Below are 18,850 nucleotides of genomic sequence, written 5' to 3'. Positions count from 1 at the left end.
ACCGCTCTAAAAACTGCTGATCCCTTGGCTTTGCTTCTAAAAGGGTTTCTATCCAATGCACAGGTGCATTGGATAGAAGAAGATCCTGGGCTGCCACACTCCTTTAAACAATGTCTTTATTGTACAAATAAAATCCAAAAAACAACCAAAGCGATGCAGTCAAAATTAAGTGAACAACAGGTGATTACGAGTAAGCATCACATGATGTGAAACATGTCAGCCACCTTTTTCCTGTTGTTCACTTAATTTTGACTGCATCACTTTGGTTGTTTTTTGGATTTCATTTGTACAATAAAGACATTGTTTTAAGGAGTGTGGCAGTCCAGGATCTTCTTCTATCTTTGGGATATAGGTAGGGTTAGTATTGGGGTTACAGGGGAGGTTATTTTTAGGGATATAGGGAGGAATAGTATTGGGCTTACAGGGATGTTTATCCTTGGGACTATAGGGAGGGATAGTATTGGTTTTACAGTGAGGGTTATTTTTGGGGATATAGGGAGGGATAGTATTGGGGTTACAGGGGGTTATTCTTGGGGCTATAGGGAGGCATAGTATTAGGGTTACAGGGAGGGTTATTCTTGGGGATATAGGGAGAGTTTGTATTGGGGTTACAGGGAGGGTTACTCTTTGGGCTATAGGGAGGGTTAGTATTGGGGTTACAGTAAGGGTTATTCTTGGGGATATAGGGAGGGTTTGTATTGGGGTTACAGGGGGGGATTCTTGGGGCTATAGGGAGGGTTAGTGTTAGGATTACATGAATGGCTAGTGTTAGAGAGAGCTGTTGAGCTATATAGTAAACAGTTGGCCTTTTTTTCATCCAAGTTGCTAATGATAGCCTAGAAAATACCTGAAGAGGAGCCAAGTGTTCCACCTACTGCCTGAAAATGAGAATACAACATGATCATATCTTTCTGCAAAAAAAATTCTATTTAAAAGTGTTTCACAAAATACATACAAATATACGACATATTCATTTTGGTTTAAAGTTTATTTCATCAGCATTTAATTTGTACAGCAGATTTCTCCCTGGGGAAACAAAGCAGTTAGTAGCCATCTTGGCAATTGCGTTGGCCGGGAATCGAACCCTGCTGAATAAGCAGCTATGCTCACCACTGCACCACCAACGCGAGGAAAGTCTTTGGAGTGTGCAGGGTAAAAACCTATATGCACCCTCTCCCCCCCTTGCATACCTGAGCTCAATCTCAATACAGCAATGTGCCTGAGAGCAGTGGCTCTCTTGGCTCTCTCTCTCACTGGATGGAGAGGCAGCACTGAGAGCAATTGGCTCCTGCTGCTGTCAATCACAACCAGTGATCAGACAGCAGGGGGTGGGACGGAACCGTGCTCTGTACGTCAATGGACTGCATAGCAAGTGGCTTTCTATCCCATTCACTACCCTGTTTACATCCCTGTCCTCACCCCCACTACCCCTTTACATTCCTATCCTCACCCCCACTACCCCTTTATTATTATTTAGGTACTTGTATAGCACCGTCAATTTATGCAGCGCTTTACATATACATTGTACATTCACATCGGTCCCTACCCTCAAGGAGCTTACAATCTAAGGTCCCTGACTCACATTCATATACTAGGGCCAATTTAGACAGAAGCCAATTAACCTATCAGCATGTCTTTGGAGTGTGGGAGGAAACCGGAGTACCCGGAGGAAACCCACGCAGGCACAGGGAGAACATGCAAACTCCAAGCAGGTAGTATTGTGGTTGGGATTCAAACCAGCGACCCTTTTTACTGCTAGGCGAGAGTGCTACCCACTACACCACTGTGCCGCCCAAGATACATTCCTATCCTCACCCCCACTATCCATTTACATTCCAATCCTCATCCCCACTACCCCTTTACATTCCTATCCTCACCCCCACTACCCCTTTACATTCCTATCCTCACCCCCACTACCCCTTTACATTCCTATCCTCACCCCCACTACCCCTTTACATTTCGAATCATAGGCTTCCTGTTACTGACCATACATTACAAAGCTTGCTGAAACTCTGGGACTCCATCATGGGAAAATGTGTTAGTCTTTAACTGGTGGTCCAGTGCTGGCACACACTACATACACAATCTCCTACACGTCTATTAAACTATACATATGAGAAATTTCTCAAAATGTGGTTCCCCAGGCTGGAGCATAATCGACACTTAACCTTGACTGTATGTTCCTTTTTCATACAGAGGACATTGTAGAGCATTACAGAGAATTACACCGGGCTAGACCCTCATTACCTCTCTTCTTCCCATTTCTTCTTTCCTCACGTTTCTCACATATTTTCTCTTGCCTTTATTCTTTCTAACCCTCCTCAACATTCTAAAATTCTTTATATGGTATTTGGCCTCCTTATCGGATGTTTGCTAACACCAACTCTACATCCTACCTGAAGGGATGATGTAGAGTTCTTCCTTTGGTCTTCTCTAAATCCCTGTGTAGCGCTCACCCCCGAAGGAGCCGCTGGTTGATTTGGGATTGGCGTATTAAGTTACCAAGTTCTTCTGTCTAGGGGTGATACTTGTGAGTGTGGATGAAAGAACAAGTGTCCAGCCGGTAGCGCGAGTTTCCAATGCTTTATTCCAAAGCCAACAAGGCCAACATCATTAGGACACACAGTAGAGAAAGAGGTTGATGAATAGGAAGAACTTGTAGCATCAGGCCTTGGATATCAAAAGCATAGAGAGCAAGCCTGCTCTCGGCACAGATAATTCAACACGTCGCCACCCTCGCCAGGGTGGGTAAGTGCCCTTTGGACAGGCAATTACCTCGGACCTGGCAGCCAAAGGGTCGCTCGCAATAATCAGATCACTGGGAGAAAACAATGCCTCTGCCACAGGCGTAGTACATTTTCTTAGTATAATCGGAGTATAAGCATAGCGAATCCTCCCAGTAAGTCTTATTCTGTAGGATCACCCACTGACAGCAAATATAAGGTACCTGTCATGTAGCGTGGTAATCGGATCCCCGGTGGTTCGTCCAGGCCTCGCAGACAACCTCTGCACTCAGGTTCTCCCGAGCCAATCCCCCACCGTTCAGCCTCCAGCTTAGGATCTGGAACCCAGCAAGCTGCTGGGGTCCCTCTCTTTATCAAAAGAAGGCTCCGCAAGGTGCACAGCCTCAACCGAGCAGGCCATGAGGATGGGGCCCGCGGATGCACGCACCCTGAAGGTGGATGCCGCACCTGGATCTCGGGCCCCGCAGACTAACCCAGAAAAATGGCCGGTGCCCCAGATATACCCCTCCGCCAGCATGCCCAAAGAGGGAAACTCCTCTGATTGGCTGCTGGGGAAGGATGGTTCTGCGAGAACCGCTATAGCGCCAACTGTCGCCCAGGGGTGGCAGCGCACCCCTGGACACACAGACTGACCCAGGAGGCAGCTCTGAACTGGCAACAGCACAAACTAACAATTAGTGAATGGGAGCAACTGAAATCTCCCATTCCCCACTAACTTTAGCGTAATGCCCCACTAATTTTAAAGGGGGGGCACTACACCTGTAACACACCATGCTTACTTCTACCTCCCACCCATCCTGGAACCATTTTGGTATCTGAGAACAGTTTTCAGAAAGCATCATACTTTTTGAAAGTGCAAGCAAAGTTGCGATATCACGATTTACAATTCTCATGCTTATTGTTGCCATGTTTTTGCATTATTTTAATTGTTATTTACATGCCAACTGTACTAATTTCTTTAAAACCTCAATCATTTTTTGGGAAAGGACATACATCTGGTCTGTAGAGGGAGCACCTACTAATCTGTAAACAAATTAAGATGTCCTGAAAATATGGAATAGCAAGAATGTAATAAAATATGAAACCAAAAAAACAGTAACACCAAAAAAGACTCTGAAACTGCCCCGTACAGTGCAATTTCAGCGTGGCTTGCAAAAGGACTTCTGTATAGAAGTCAATGCAAGCCGCTCTGAAGTCACCCCACAGTAGTACAGGAATCTTTTTCAACTTGAGTTGCTCCTATTAGAATGGTTCTATTGTACAGAATGGAGCGTGACTTGTCAGGTGGCTAAGTTGCCTGACAAGTCGCCCCTGTTTGAACTGGGTCTAAATGTAGTCTTTTATGGCCACAATCAATTTAAATCAATCTTATGTGTACCAAATGCTTTTGCAAAACCAGATATAACTTGTAAAAACAATTATGACATCATTACTCTGCTATACATAGCCTGTGTAGAGGGGCGAGCTGTGGGAGGGGCCCAGGGGGCTCCACCCACTACAGGCTGCCTGTAGAAAACTGTAAGAGGGGTAGAATCAAGATCACCCATCCTGCACAAAGCACACCAAGATTCAAGTAAAAATACACTTGCTTCTTGCATTTAGACAATTTATACTTATGTTGGGGTTTAGCTTTACATGTGAGCTTTTAATGCCTCATATGGGTTAGTTCTGCAGCTCTCCCCTTCATCAGAATAAAACCTCCTCATCTGAACTCAGGACGCATCTCAGGTTCTTTACTTCCTGGCCTGCGAATTTCAGTCATAATTAAAGCAATTAGGGCCTTCATCTCCAGGCTCGCTGATAACAATGAGGAGGAGATGGCAGGCATGAGGCTGATTAAACCAGAGCTGTGAGATCACTGGACCATACGCTGAGGACAAGATTAGAATTCCGGCAAGGAGGATGAGTAATATTGGCGTGGCAGTAGGATAGCAACACTCGGTTGGGGCCTTTTTCTCCTGCATAGTAGGATGTGACACAGGTTCTGGAGTCTTTAGGAGCTGAAGGGGGGCCTAGGATAACTGAATTCAGCCATAAACCCTGAAATAAATATTATGGTTACTTTGCTTTTAATCCATTGCACAGATATTATTATTGTTTTTTTTTAATCCTTCTTCTTTTAGTAAACCTGATATAAACCTTTAAAATTTAAACTGCTTGTATAATGAAATTAAATCCAGGGGTTACGTCGGTAAAAAAAAAACAATGCATGAAACAATGATCAGTAAATCCAGATATAGGCAGTTTAAGTTATGTGCAGATCTGAAATACACCTTTAAAAAAACTGTTTGGCCTCACCCTATTCTGCCTCCAAAGTCCGAGATTTGAGACAAATTTTATTTACAATAGAAAAGAGAGAACATATCAAATGCTTAAAAGGAGAAAATATATAATTTTAAGAAAGAAAACTAGGCAATTTTGAAATTGATGGTTGCAACACCAGGGCTCAAGTCCTGCGGGAACGGAGTTCCTGCACTTTTTTCACAGCAGGAACGCAGTTCCCTTTGCAGGACTAGAGCAGCCGAGAGCAGCCGAGAGCAGTTGAGGCGCCCGAGCCAATCCTTGACTAAGCGGCGATGCCCAGCTCAAGTCACTGTCAGGGGTAGGCGAACCTTAGTAATCCTTTATGTTACTGGCCGCTTCCTGTATATGGATTCATCAGGTAGTGTGCGGGTATTCCGTCACTTCCTCAATGCCGCAATGTCTCCTGGGAGCTTTTGTCATTGTTTCCAGGAGACATTGCGGAGGTCTGCCGCGAGTTATTGCGGGATTTAGAAAGAACTTGCTTAAAAAAAAAACATGTAATTTAGTAATTATGCATATGAGAGTATCATTTTTTTTTTTGGTGGGGGAGTGGATCTTGGGTGGGAGTTCCCACACTTTTTCCCCCAGGACTTGACCCCTGTGCAACACATTTCAAAAAAAGTTGGGCCAAGGCCAGGTTTACCAATGTGTAGCATCCCTTCTTCTTTTAAAAACACTCTGCAAAACAATTAGGAACTGAAGAAACCAGTTGCTGTAGTTTTTGAAGAGGAATGTTGTCCCATTTTTGCCTGATATTGAATCCTGATATTCTTGAATGTTATGTAACTGCTCAACAGTCCTGGGTCTTCTTTGTGATATTTTTTCTTTCAAGATGTGCCAGATATTTTCAATTTGTGAAAAGTCTAGACTGCAGGCAGGTCAGTTAAGCACCTGGCTTTTTTTTTACTGTGCTGCTGAAATATGCAAGGCCATCCCTAAAAAAGGTGTCATCTGGATGGGAGCAGTTGCAACTGTAAAATCTGGATAGACATTACAGCACTGATGGTGCCTTCCCAGAAGTGCAAGCTGCCCATTCCATATGCACTAATGCACCCTCATACCATCAGAGATGCAGGCTTTTGAACTGAGCTTTGATAACAAGCCAGAAGGCCCCTCTCCTCTTTCGTCCAAAGGACGCAGTGCCCATGGTTGCCAAAAAGAATGTCAAATTTTGATTTGTCTGACCACAGAATAGTTTACCACTTTGCAACAGACCATTTTGAATGAGCTTTAGCAGAGAGAAGACAGTGGCATTTATGGATCATGTTCAGATATGGCTCCTTCTTTGCATGATAGAGCTTTACCTTGCATTTTTGGATGCCACGGCGAACTGTGGGGTTAATTTACTAAAGGCAAATAGACAGTTGCAGTTTCTCCAGGACTTAGTAAAGGAGGAAAGCTTCACTTTAAAAAGAACACCCAATCACATGCACGGAAATAAAAAAACAGCATTTGGATTGGATGATGGAAGTCAGTAGAGCTTCTGCTCATTTACTAAGCTCTAGAGCAGTGGTTCTCAATCTTACTAGTGCCGTGACCCTTTGTTAAAATTTCCCAAGTTGTGGGGACCCTTAACAGTAAAATTATTTTCATAGCGTGGGTTATCAGCATCCAAGGCAAGTAATTTGCGCTCCTAACCCACAGACATTTAGCGCTCTATAGAGTCTCCTCTATCCGTACAGTATTAAAGCCCCTTATTTTAGGATGTACCACTCTTTCTCCTTGTTCTCCTCTTCTTTCCCTTTTATCTCGCTCTATCCTAATTTCTTCTAATTTTTCCTAATCCTTTTATCTTGCCTTCTTTCTTGTTCTTTCTCTGAAGCCCCATACACACTATCAGTTTTCCTGCAGGGTTTCTCTTCAGGTTTACCAAAACCATGTAGTGCAAGGGCCTGCCTGATTGCATACAAATTGAAACTCTTGAGGTTTGACCTCATATTAGATGGTTTTGGTAAACCTGAAGAGAAAACCTGCAGGAAAACTGATAGTGTGTATGGGGCTTTATTCTTTCTCTCCCTTTTTCTGTGTTCCTCCCACTCTTTTCCTCTCCCTTTGATGTATTCTCTATTTGTATTCCTTCTCTTAATCCTTGGTGGGGGGATGGGATGAGTGGCAGTGCTGGCAGAGAGTTGGGATCAGTAGCAGTGCTGGTGGGATGAGTGGCAGGGCTGGGGGGAGTTCTTATCAGCCAAATTAGGTGCTCTTGATCAAGGTCATCTGCTGATCTGAGAACTGTAGTGGGGACTTTTAATGGCAACTATAATCACAGGTAATCTTACTGTGTCTCCGATTTTGTGGTGTCTCGCTGCAGTGACACCTATGCCGAAATCAGGAGACAGGGTCTCCTCCAGCCCCTCCCACTACACATTCCTCACTAGTCAGCTGACCTCTAGTCTGTTCCCCCAGCAATGCCGTAAACTGAATGGGCGAATGCGAAGAGGCTGAGTGAGTGGCCGCGGGCTCCAGGAACAGCCCAGCTGGGCAGCTACAGGCTCAGCCACGAAAAGGCTGGGAGAGCGGTGTGGGCTTTTGGAACAGCCCAGTATTCAGTGACCCCTGGCAAATCGTCATTCGACCCCTGAGGGAGTCCCGACCCCAAGTTGAGAACCACTGCTCTAGAGCAACTGCTTTTGCCACTGCACTATGCAAAGTGCACAGTCTATTTGCATTTAGTAAATCAACCCTTGTGTTCACAGACAGTGATTTTTGGAAGTATTCACAAGCCCATAGAGTGAATCATACCTGTTTTTAATGTAGTGCCGCCTGAGGGCCTGAAGATCGCGGAAATCCAATACTGCACTTCGGCTTTGTCAGAATCTTTTGATGATATTATGTACTATAGATTTAGATTATGATATATTTAAAATGTTTGCAATTTTACATTGCAGAAAATTATTCTAAAATTTAGAGAAAAGACACAGCTTTTCACAGATTGGTGATCATCTTTAATTCTGAGACATTCAGACTCTCTAAGATGCTCTTTTTAAACCCAGTCATGTTACTAATGTGTTGCCAATTAACCTAATTAGTTGCAAAATGTTCTTCCAGCTCTTCCTTGTTAGTAACACTTACTTACTTGGGTTTATGAGATCGGCAAATCATTGCATTTTTTTGTGTAGATTTTACACAGCGTCCCAATTCTATTGGAATTGGAGTTGTGCATTTGGCCACATGAGCATAAGGGAATTATTTGCATATCTTTGCCCGCTATCCTAAAATGATGAATAAACCACTAATTTTGGGGATTTCCGACAAAGATGACACATGTAAATGATTATGTGCTGTTTTATAAAGGATCCTGTATTATTGCCCTTCTCTGTACATGATAGCCAGTAACTTTCTTTTCTCTCTTCCAGCCATCCCTCTAGGAATTATTGTAGTACGAGGAGACTGTGATTTGGAGACTTGCCGCATGTATGTTGATCGCTTGCAAGAGGTGAGTTTGGTCTTAGCTCCCCGTAATATCATGCCGCTAGTTCTGTTACTTCCCTTAGTATTACTTTCACCTAGTGATTCACTAGTGATACACCTAAACACAGACCCTAGAATTTACTGGCCGAGACAGATTTTGCAAAAGTATCTTGCTTGTGTTCTAAAAGGGGCACAGAGTGCGCCAAATTCATGTACCTCTCTAGAACTCATACTTAAATTTGGTACACGCTGCACCACTTTTAGAATACACGTAAGACACTTTCGGAAAATCTGTCAGTGCCAGGGTTTCTCTCTGTATGCCAAAAGAGAATTTGTCTTAATTAGCTCCACTTTTGTAAGATACACACTGTCGATATTTTTAATTTGGCACAAGCAAAATGCGCCAAAATGTAAAAGTGGCACATTTTAGAGCTACCTGAATTTGGTGTACAAGTCTACGTCAGAACCAGGGCTCAAGTCCTGCGGGAACGCGTGGGAACGGAGTTCCTGCACTTTTTTCACAGCAGGAACGCAGTTCCCTTTGCAGGACTAGAGCAGCCGAGCCACCCGAGCCAATTCTTCACTGAGCGGCGATGCCCAGCTTGACTCACTGTCAGGGGAAGGCAAACCTTAGTAATCCTTTATGTTACTGACCGCTTCCTGTATATGGATTCATCGGGTAGTGGGTATTCCGTCACTTCCTCGATGCGGCAATGTATCCTGGGAGCTTTTGTCATTGTTCCCAGGAGACATTGCGGAGGTCTGCCGCAAGTTATCGCAGGATTTAGAAAGAACTTGCTTAAAAAAAAAACATGCACTTTAGTAATTATGCATATGAGCGTATGATTTTTTTTTTTGGTAGGGGAGTGGATCTTGGGTGGGAGTTCCCACACTTTTTTCCCCAGGACTTGACCCCTGGTCAGAACCAAAAGTGTCGCAAATGCTTCATGAGTTTGATGCAACACATTAAAAAGAGGGATTCATGCCAGAAATGTGCAAAAGCTGCTTTATTTCATTCCTCTGATTGTTACTCTTTCACTGCTATTTGTCTTACCAAACGAATAATTTTTTCTTCCAAGTGAAAATGCCCTTCAGTGGTGGCTTCCATATCATATAAATTTAATTCAGTAACGTGCTGGTAGGTTCACAGAGTACTCCACAATATTGGCCTAAGTGTGTGACTACAGGAAGAGCTTTGGATGATAAGCTCCTTGAGGGCATGGACTAGTTACATAGTTACATAGTTAGTCAGGTTGAAAAAAGTCCATCCAGTTCAACCACAAAAAACAAAAAAACTAAATAAAAAACACAGTACAATCCTATACACCCAACTCCATACCCACAGTTGATCCAGAGGAAGGCAAAAAACCCCAGCAGAGCATGATCCAATTTGCTACAGCAGGGGAAAAAATTCCTTCCTGACCCCCCGAGAGGCAATCGGATTTACCCCGGATCAACTTTACCTTAGTACTCAGTTATATTCTGTACATTTAGGAAAGAATCCAGGCCTTTCTTAAAGCAATCTACTGAGCTGGCCAGAACCACCTCTGGAGGGAGTCTGTTCCACATTTTCACAGCTCTTACTGTGAAAAAACCTTTCCGTATTTGGAGGTGAAATCTCTTTTCCTCTAGACGTAAAGAGTGCCCCCTTGTCCTCAGTGTTGACCGTAAAGTGAAAAACTCAACACCAAGTTCACTGTATGGACCTCTTATATATTTGTACATGTTGATCATATCCCCCCTTATTCTCCTCTTCTCAAGAGTGAATAAATTCAGTTCCTCTAATCTTTCCTCATAGCTGAGCTCCTCCATGCCTCTTATCAGTTTGGTTGCCCTTCTCTGCACGTTCTCCAGTTCTCCGATGTCCTTTTTGAGAACTGGTGCCCAAAACTGAACTGCATATTCCAGATGAGGTCTTACTAATGATTTGTACAGGGGCAAAATTATATCTCTGTCTCTGGAGTCCATACCTCTTTTAATACAAGAAAGGACTTTGCTCGCTTTGGAAACCGCAGCTTGGCATTGCATGCCATTATTGAGCTTATGATCAACTAAAACCCCCAGATCCTTCTCCACTACGGATCCTCCCAGTTGTACTCCCCCTAGTATGTATGATGCATGCATATTCTTAGCCCCCAAGTGCATAACTTTACATTTATCTACATTAAACCTCATCTGCCACTCAGTCGCCCAATTAGACAGAGCATTGAGGTCGGCTTGTAAATTGGAGACATCCTGCAAGGACGTTATTCCACTGCATAGCTTGGTGTCATCTGCAAAGACAGAAATGTTACTAACGTCCGTGTTCTCTAACATTGGCCTAAGTGTGTGACTACAGGAAGAGCTTTGGTTGATAAGCTCTTTGAGAGGATGGACTAAGGTCAGTGTTCTCCAAAATGGCTGTGGAGGCACTCTAACAATTAGTAAAATAAATGCATAAAAACATATACCAACATCCTAAGCATCCTGTAAGCACAGTAGGGCCCACTGCAGATTTTTTTGTGGGGCTTTAAAAATCATCTTTTTAAACTTGCAGCTTTCGTGATTGACCCATGAAGGTCCTTGTTCAGGCACTATAGGATAACAACACTCTGTCTCCCAATTGAGCTCCTGTGTTTTCACCCTGTAACATGGGTTTTCTATGTAGACTACAAGTAATTGTTTAAGCACACATGAGGCAGGTATAGTCCACTGTTGTCCTATTAGGAAACCACCCTCGATGCAGCCATTTCTGGACTGCATGGAGACAAAAAGGGACTGCGGTAAACAAGTATTTTCTAAAATGAAAACAATAAGCAATTGTTAACGATACGCATTGCATTAAAAAACAAAATATCATTCAGTTTGGGTTTATGCCTACTTTAATCTAGAATTTGTATTTGTTCATAATAAGGATCTTCATTCGGTGACATCTTACAGAGATCACTGCCAGGTATGTGCATTTGACTCTTTGGATTTTTTATAAATGCAAAATCATGGAACATTTTGAAAGCGTTGCCTCTTTATGTGTTTATTTGGTCATTTTGTGGTCTCATTGAAATATACTACAAATGGTTGACGTCCTTGTGGTGTATTTCCTAAATCCAGCCATTATATTGGCCTTGTCACCGCTTCCTGTCAATTAGGCTAAATAGATCCTATTGTGAATTTAGCCCACAAAACGGCTGCTGTATTGTTTTCTACTTATTTATTTCATGAAATATTTAAAAGGCTTCATTAGTCAGAAACAAAGACATTTTTAAATTGTTTCACTGTAACACTTTTTACATTACCTGGGAAAAAACACATTATTAGATTGTACTATTATAGAGACACTCGGAGAGTTGACAGGTTTTTCGAAAGCATACCAACAATGAGATAATACATTACATTAGTAAATCAACCCCACAATTTCAATGTTATTTAGCATTTAAAGCGGAGTTCCACCCTAAAAAAAAAAAAATTACACAAAACCGCTCATCATTCTTCGCCTCCTCACGTTATCTTCTGGGCAATCGGGCGCGCTGTCTTCTGTGACCTGTGTGTGTCTCAGAAGATAGCCGTCCATTCACAAAGCGCTGTGCGACTCGCGCATGCACAGCAGAAAATGGGCAGTGAAGCCGCAAGGCTCCACTGCCTGTTTCCCTTAGTACAAATGGCGGTGCCGTCACCCGATCCGATGGACGGATTGGCCTCGGGGGGGCGACATCGCGGGCACCCTGGACAGGTAAGTGTGCTTATTAAAAGTCAGCAGCTAAAGTGTTTGTAGCTTCTGACTTTAAAAAAAAAAAAAATTTCAGCTGAAACACCGCTTTAAAGTAGATCTAAACCCAGTTGCTAATATCTTATGTAAGCTTTAATTTGATAAGTTGTTTTCAGTCTCTCTAAATACTCAGATCTTCACCCTCCATGTCATCATCTCTCCTCTCCACCTCTCTTCCGATCCATTGCAAAATTAAGGGATCTTTATTTATTTTTTAATTCTTGTTTATTTACTTTAAATGAAATTATTCGCCGCCCCCCACTTGTCATTCACCTAGGCGAATAATATGTACTGTTCCCCCTTTTGCCTCCTGGGATTTGAACGTCACATATCCCAGTAGGCAAAACCTTTCATTCAGTAAAAGAGGAGGGGCGGGCCTGGTGGAGGGACGTCATCGAGAGACGTGCTGGATAAACCCGGAACAGCTGGCAGCCTCTCGATCACTTCATATTAAAACATGGTGGCATTAGACCAATCACTGCCAGAAGAGAGGAGGATCTCTGCTGCACAGTGCTGGATCTGCTGGGTGAGTATATAAAATGTGCTACTCTCACCACCATGAAGGTAGGGGTTAATAAAAAAAATGCGAGGGTAAGGAGAGTGAAAAACCACTTTAATTCCTGGTGATCCAGCCATGGTGGTCCTTGTTTAGGCACTTCCCATTAGAGGAGGACAACTGTATCCCAATTGTTATCCTTTGTTATCATCATGTCACATGCTCCTCTGGTGCAGACTACAAGCTGCCATGCTGACACACATTGCACAGACACAGTCCACTATTGCACTATATCAGAAAGCCCGCCAGAGCAATAATGAGCAGTGGACACTTGAGCACGTACAAGTAGACCAGAAGTGGATGAGAGAGGGCAGATTAGATAAGCAGCACTGAGATGGGAAAAGAAATGAAACAAAGGTAAAATAGTATTTTATTGAAAGAGTATAGCAATTGTTTATGATACTTAGTGCGTATTAAGCAAATTAATCAGTTACGGTTTAGTGTAATGTCTTCAGGACAAACAGAAAGTGCACCAGCGTTGTTTGGTGCTTTTCAAAACCTTTATTGTATAAGAAGAAAGACTTGTACACACAAACAATCTTTGCAAACTGGCCTTGACATGTAAAAACAGCCAGGAAGAGACCTGCTCAACCATCAATACATGGAAGAAATCCTAGCTGATGCTGTTAGCATGCATCCATTGTCTCTAGCATTCGTTACCACTGATGCGTTTTAAGGGCAGACCCTCTTCCTCACAGCCTTTGAATTGAGTCAATGGTAAAGCATTTAAGGCCCAAAAATGAACAAAATGGCTGTTCATATGCATACATTACATCAAAGGCTGCTAGCTGTGCAGTTATTTTTAGTAAGGACTAGGGATGAGCTTTGAGTTCGAGTCGAACTCACGTTCGACTCGAACATTGCTGTTCGCCGAACAACAAACAATTTGGGGTGTTCGCGGCAAATTTGAAAAGCCGTGGAACACCCTGTTAAAATCTATGGGAGAAATCTAAAGTGCTAATTTTAAAGGCTAATGTGCAAGTTATTGTCCTAAAAAGTGTTTGGGGACCTGGGTCCTGCACCAGGGCATATGTATCAATGCAAAAAAAAGTTTTAAAAACGGCCGTTTTTTTGGGAGCAGTGAATTTAATAATGCTTAAAGTGATACAATAAAAGTGAAATATTCCTTTAAATTTCGTACCTGGGGGGGTGTAAAGTAAGCATGTGAAATAGCGCATGTTTCCCGTACTTAGAACTGTCTCTGCACAAAGTGTCATTTCTGAAGGAAAAAAAGTCATTTAAAACCGACTCGCGGCTATAATGAATTGTCGGCTCCCGGCAATTCAGAGAGAATTCATTCATAAAAAAAAAAAAAAAAGCGTGGGGGTCCCCCCAAATTCAAAAGCTCCCGAAAAAACTGCCGTTTTTAAAACTTTTGTTTGCATTGATACATGTCCCCTGGACCGGACCCAGGTCCTCAAACACTTTTTAGGACAATAACATACAACACAAATTACATATTAGCCTTTAAAATTAGCACTTTAGATTTCAAACGTTCGAGTCCCATAGACTTTAACAGGGTTCTAAAGTTCACACAAACGTTTGGTGTATTCGCAGGTTCTGGTGCGAACCAAACAGGGGGGTGTTCGGCTCATCCCTAGTAAGGACATGCTGATTCTGTAGTAGTTACATACTTTTCATATTCTGCAGGACGAGAGTTCATTCCCAAGGTTGTTGTCTGCCCAGAGACTTAACCCCCGATGGTGCTTCCTAGACGGTAAGTTGATATGTGTGTGTAAAATCCTGTCAGTGACATATGTGTGTTAAGCTAACAATACTGGGTGGGCACAATAAAAAGGTCCTGGGCATCTGCCTGACTTGGAGCTAAAGGGTTGATTTACTAAAGGCAAATAGACTGTGCACTCCCTGCAACTGCTGTCTCCTGCTGTCTGTGACAGGTGTTATATAGGCAAGGGCGGAGGCCACCCAGTGACGTAACTGAGTGACCCCGTCCCCTTTTGACGTCATGTGATGTCAGAGGGGGCAGGGTCATCCAGTTACGTCAGCTGGTGGCCCCGCCCTTGCCTATATAACAGCTGTCAAAGGGAAAAGACAGCAGTTGCCGGGAGGCCTAACATGGAGGCAGGGTTTTTTCATATTTTTTTCTATTTTTCTGATCCGTCGGGCGGCGTGATTGAAGATGGATTGACACCGCGGGATACTTTTTTTCCTTTTTAATAAAGGAATTGTCAAAAACTGTCTATTGTGATTTCTACTTTTTGACACTATTTTGGTGAATGGGTAGGGGTAAAATGTACCCGATACCCATTCACATGGGGGGGGGGGGGGGCGAAATCTGGTGGCCAACCTTGTTAAAGGGGGCTTCCAGATTCTGATAAGCCCCCCACCCACAGACCCTGACAGACAATGGCAAGGGTTGTTGGGAATAGGCTCTGGCACCCCAAAGCACCCTCCTCATGTTGAGGGCATATGGTCTGGTATGGTTCAGGGCGCTCGCCCCCCCCCCCTCGCTATCCTGTCCTCCAGGCTGCATGCTCGGAGAAGGGTCTGTTATGGATTTTGGGGGGACCTCACACCAATTTTTTTTACATTTTGGTGTTAAGTTCCCCTTAAAATCCATACCAGACCCGAAGGGCCTGGTATAGACTGGGGGGGGGGGGGGATAGCCCTTCTTCCTCCTTCCCTCGGGATTCTCTCTGCCTGGCTATCCACATAAAAATAAATAATATCAAAATATGAATACAAGTTCTTTAAAACAGGATAGATTATTTTGTAACATGGACAACATAGCTGCATAATTGCACACAGAACAAATATCAATTCTTCTGCACATACCTTGCACTGTGTTAACGTAAACATTTATGGCAATATACTTTTTATCCAATATGTTTTCTTTTCTCTCACAAAGCTACCTCTGCTGACCAGTTCTATCGTATAGATAGATCTCAGGTAAGTAACTTAATTTATTTTGATTTGTATCAGAGGTAACCAACCACAAAATGATCTTTCTTTAAATGTGAGGTTTAATCACCCTGTATGTTGCCTTTCCTGGTTGCCCCTTTCACCCTTTATCAACATGCTACTTATAATTTAAAATAAAACCTTTTCATTACATACCTTATTTTAAACTCAGTGACATCATCAGTGAGTCCCTGTGCTTCTCAGTGCAATGCTGGTGGGAGAGGCTGGCATGGTGCTGTACATGGCTTCCTGAGAACATCACAGCACCATGCCTCAGTTCTCCTCTCAATGGCCCTCAGTTCTGAATCAAGCAGTGGGCTAGCTCTTGGGAGGATTTATGCACATATCAATGCTTGATGTGTGGACATCATTCAGGGGGAGTGGATGTACCTAGGCAGGCTGCAGACCACCCCTGATAATGCATACATGTGATACTCAGCCTCCATGATTGAAGGAACTAAAATCCAGTGAGTTATACGGCAGGCCATGTCTCTCTCAACTGGTGAGAGCTTCAGCCAGCATCTCAGGATTTTATAGACTACATGGGCCCATTGGCAGCCGCAGATACTACACGCAGTAATAATATATTACAAATATGATACAGATGAAGATTAAAGAGGACAATTGACAGTAGTTTGTTCGCTTCCAGGGCTATTCCATTTGGATATGATGGTTTGGTGATTTTCCTGCAATACATTGGTTCCCGCCTTTTTTTCTTTCAGTGCCACTTTGCAGTATTTATGAGAAACCACCTGCATATACTTATTTTTATGTCAACCATATATGAATCATATGATGGGGAGATTTTACAACTGGCTGAACCGTTTGTTTATAACTGAAGGGTGGCTGGAGCCCTTCAGTACAATCTTTGACATTGGGTACTCTGCTCCCTGAGGAAGGGCTTAGTGAAATGCGTTGGGTCTTCACACAGCTACCACATAAGAGTCCGACCTTTATTAAAATGTCTCAGGCCATGTGGTCCACAGAGTACTCTAGTACCTCTAGTTGTAATTATCATTGCAATGTCAGCCTCTTGGTTTTATCCTAATGTGTTTTTTGTCAAACAATTTAGCATAATCATTTTTTTTATATATTTTTATACTGTACTTTTGTGAGTGTGTTGTTTGCTTATTGTTTGTGCCTATAGACAGTTTTTTTTAGTGTTGAGCATTTTTAGGATGTGGCACATTACAACAGAAAATATTTCCCTATAAATACAGAAAGGGTAGGCCATGGACAGCCAGGCTGGGGAGCAAAGAGCTAGATGATGCTGAATGTCCTTCAGTGCAGAGAAGCACAGAGCCCAAAAGATTATTGTATTGGGTCTAAAATAATCTACGTAAAGAAAACAGACCGTTTTTATTTAAACATCTCATTAGCATGTTTATTTTAATTTTTTTGGGAGGGGGTAACCAGAGAAGACAAAATATAAGATTTAACTTTAGCATTAGAATATCTGACAGGAGGATCTCTTTAAGCATCTATGAAGCTTTTATAAAATATTTTTTTTTTTAAGACGGTGACAAACTTGTCCTCAAGAACTCAGTGACTTTCTGTTTTGTTTACTCTCTTTGGGGAAAGTACACAAAGCTCACAGTGGTCCATTCTCTTTCTACCAGGGAAACTGTTATTGTTTTTACATATCAAATGGCAAAAGGTAATGATGTGTGTGACCAGACAGCGCATATAACTGGTTTATGCTGTAATTGTTATTTGTCCGTCTCCACAGGAACATCTACATTTTGTCACTGAGATTTCCCAGGATGAAATCTTTATTCTGGACCCCGAGGAGGCTGGGACCGCGCAAAGCAGTACTGGAACAGGGATGCCAGACCTGGTGGTAGAGCAGCCCACAGGGTTAGTTTATTATATGTGGAATCAATTCTTCAGAGGGCAGGATGTACAGGATGGCAAAGAGGAACAATTAACTTGCATGGGAACGACGCTGGCATGGCATAATTAAAATACTGCCCCCTGGTGACTGTATTCAGCCTCTACGCTGAGCACCGTTACTGTGACATTGGGTAGTAATTATAACTGATTAAAGAAAAAGGCTTTAAAAATATTATTTACAAAAATCACACAGTAGTTAAACATGAAACATCAAGTACAAGCAGGGAATGCCCTGACGAAAAAAAAAGACTTCTTGGGACTTTATATAGCAGGTCTGTTGGGTCTTAATTTTGATGTCAAATTTCGATTTAGTTTTAGTCATAGTCTTTCGAGTAAAATGCCACTTTAGTTTTATGCCCCGTACACACGATTGGGCTTTTGCCCGGCCAAACTAACATCGGTATCTAAACTCCGATGGAATTCCTCTGAAATAAGTCCGAAGGGGCATACACACGGTCTGACTTTTTCCATCGGAAATTCCGATCGTGTGCACAGGGCTTTAGTCATACATTATGGGCCAGATCCACATGCACTACGACGTCGTACCTTACCTGGCGCATTTTCGAATCCTCAGCAATTTTGCGCCGTAAGTTATGGCGGCGTAGTGTATTTTAAATTGGGCGGGTTGGGGGCGGGTTTCATTTAAATGAAGCGCGTCCCCGCACCGAATGAAATGCGCATGCATCGTTCCTAAATTTCCCGCCGTGCATTGCGCTAAATGACGTCGCAACTACGTCATTTTGTGAACTTAGACGTGAGTTACGTCCATCCCTATTCACGGACGACTTGCGCAAAAAAAAAAAATTCAAATTTTGACGCGGGAACGACGGCCATACTTAACATGGCAATTCTATGTATACGCCGAAAAATACCAGCTTTAACTATACGCCGGAAAAAGCCGACTACAGACGACGTTCGAAAATGCGACGGCCGCGCGTACGTTCGTGGATCGTCGTAAATTGCTAATTTGCATACCTGACACGGAAAACGCCTCCCAGCGGATGCCGAAGTATTGCATCTTAGATCCGAAGGCGTACAAAGACGTACACCTGTCGGATCTAACCCAGAAGCCGTCGTATCTTGTTTTGAGGATTCAAAACAAAGATACGACGCGGGAAATTTGAAAGTACACCGGCGTATCAGTAGATACGCCGGCGTACTTCGTCTGTGAATCTGGCCCAATGTATCTGAATTGTTTTAGTTTTAGTCATATTTAAGTCTACTAAAATCTCCAGTACATTTTCGTCAAATAAAATCGAATGGGTTTAGTTAAACTGT

General features: G+C 42.9%; 1 protein-coding gene across 11 annotated transcripts in view; it reads left to right on the top strand.

The window, feature by feature from the left end:
* The window catches only part of DGKI (diacylglycerol kinase iota), a 483,473-nt gene that overhangs the window by 361,424 nt on the left and 103,199 nt on the right, over nt 1-18,850 (top strand). For all 11 annotated transcript variants that reach the window (XM_040345697.1, XM_040345695.1, XM_040345698.1 and 8 more), the window contains 5 exons: nt 8,405-8,484; nt 11,353-11,391; nt 14,408-14,474; nt 15,627-15,667; nt 17,409-17,536. In XM_040345697.1, the coding sequence (XP_040201631.1) occupies nt 8,405-8,484; nt 11,353-11,391; nt 14,408-14,474; nt 15,627-15,667; nt 17,409-17,536 (355 nt within the window). The remainder of the gene's footprint in view (nt 1-8,404; nt 8,485-11,352; nt 11,392-14,407; nt 14,475-15,626; nt 15,668-17,408; nt 17,537-18,850) is intronic.

This window comes from Rana temporaria, chromosome 3 (assembly GCF_905171775.1).
Source record: "Rana temporaria chromosome 3, aRanTem1.1, whole genome shotgun sequence".
Taxonomy (NCBI): Eukaryota; Metazoa; Chordata; class Amphibia; order Anura; family Ranidae; genus Rana; species Rana temporaria.
Note: the sequence above shows the minus strand (reverse complement) of the source record. Positions and strands in the feature narration are given on the sequence as shown.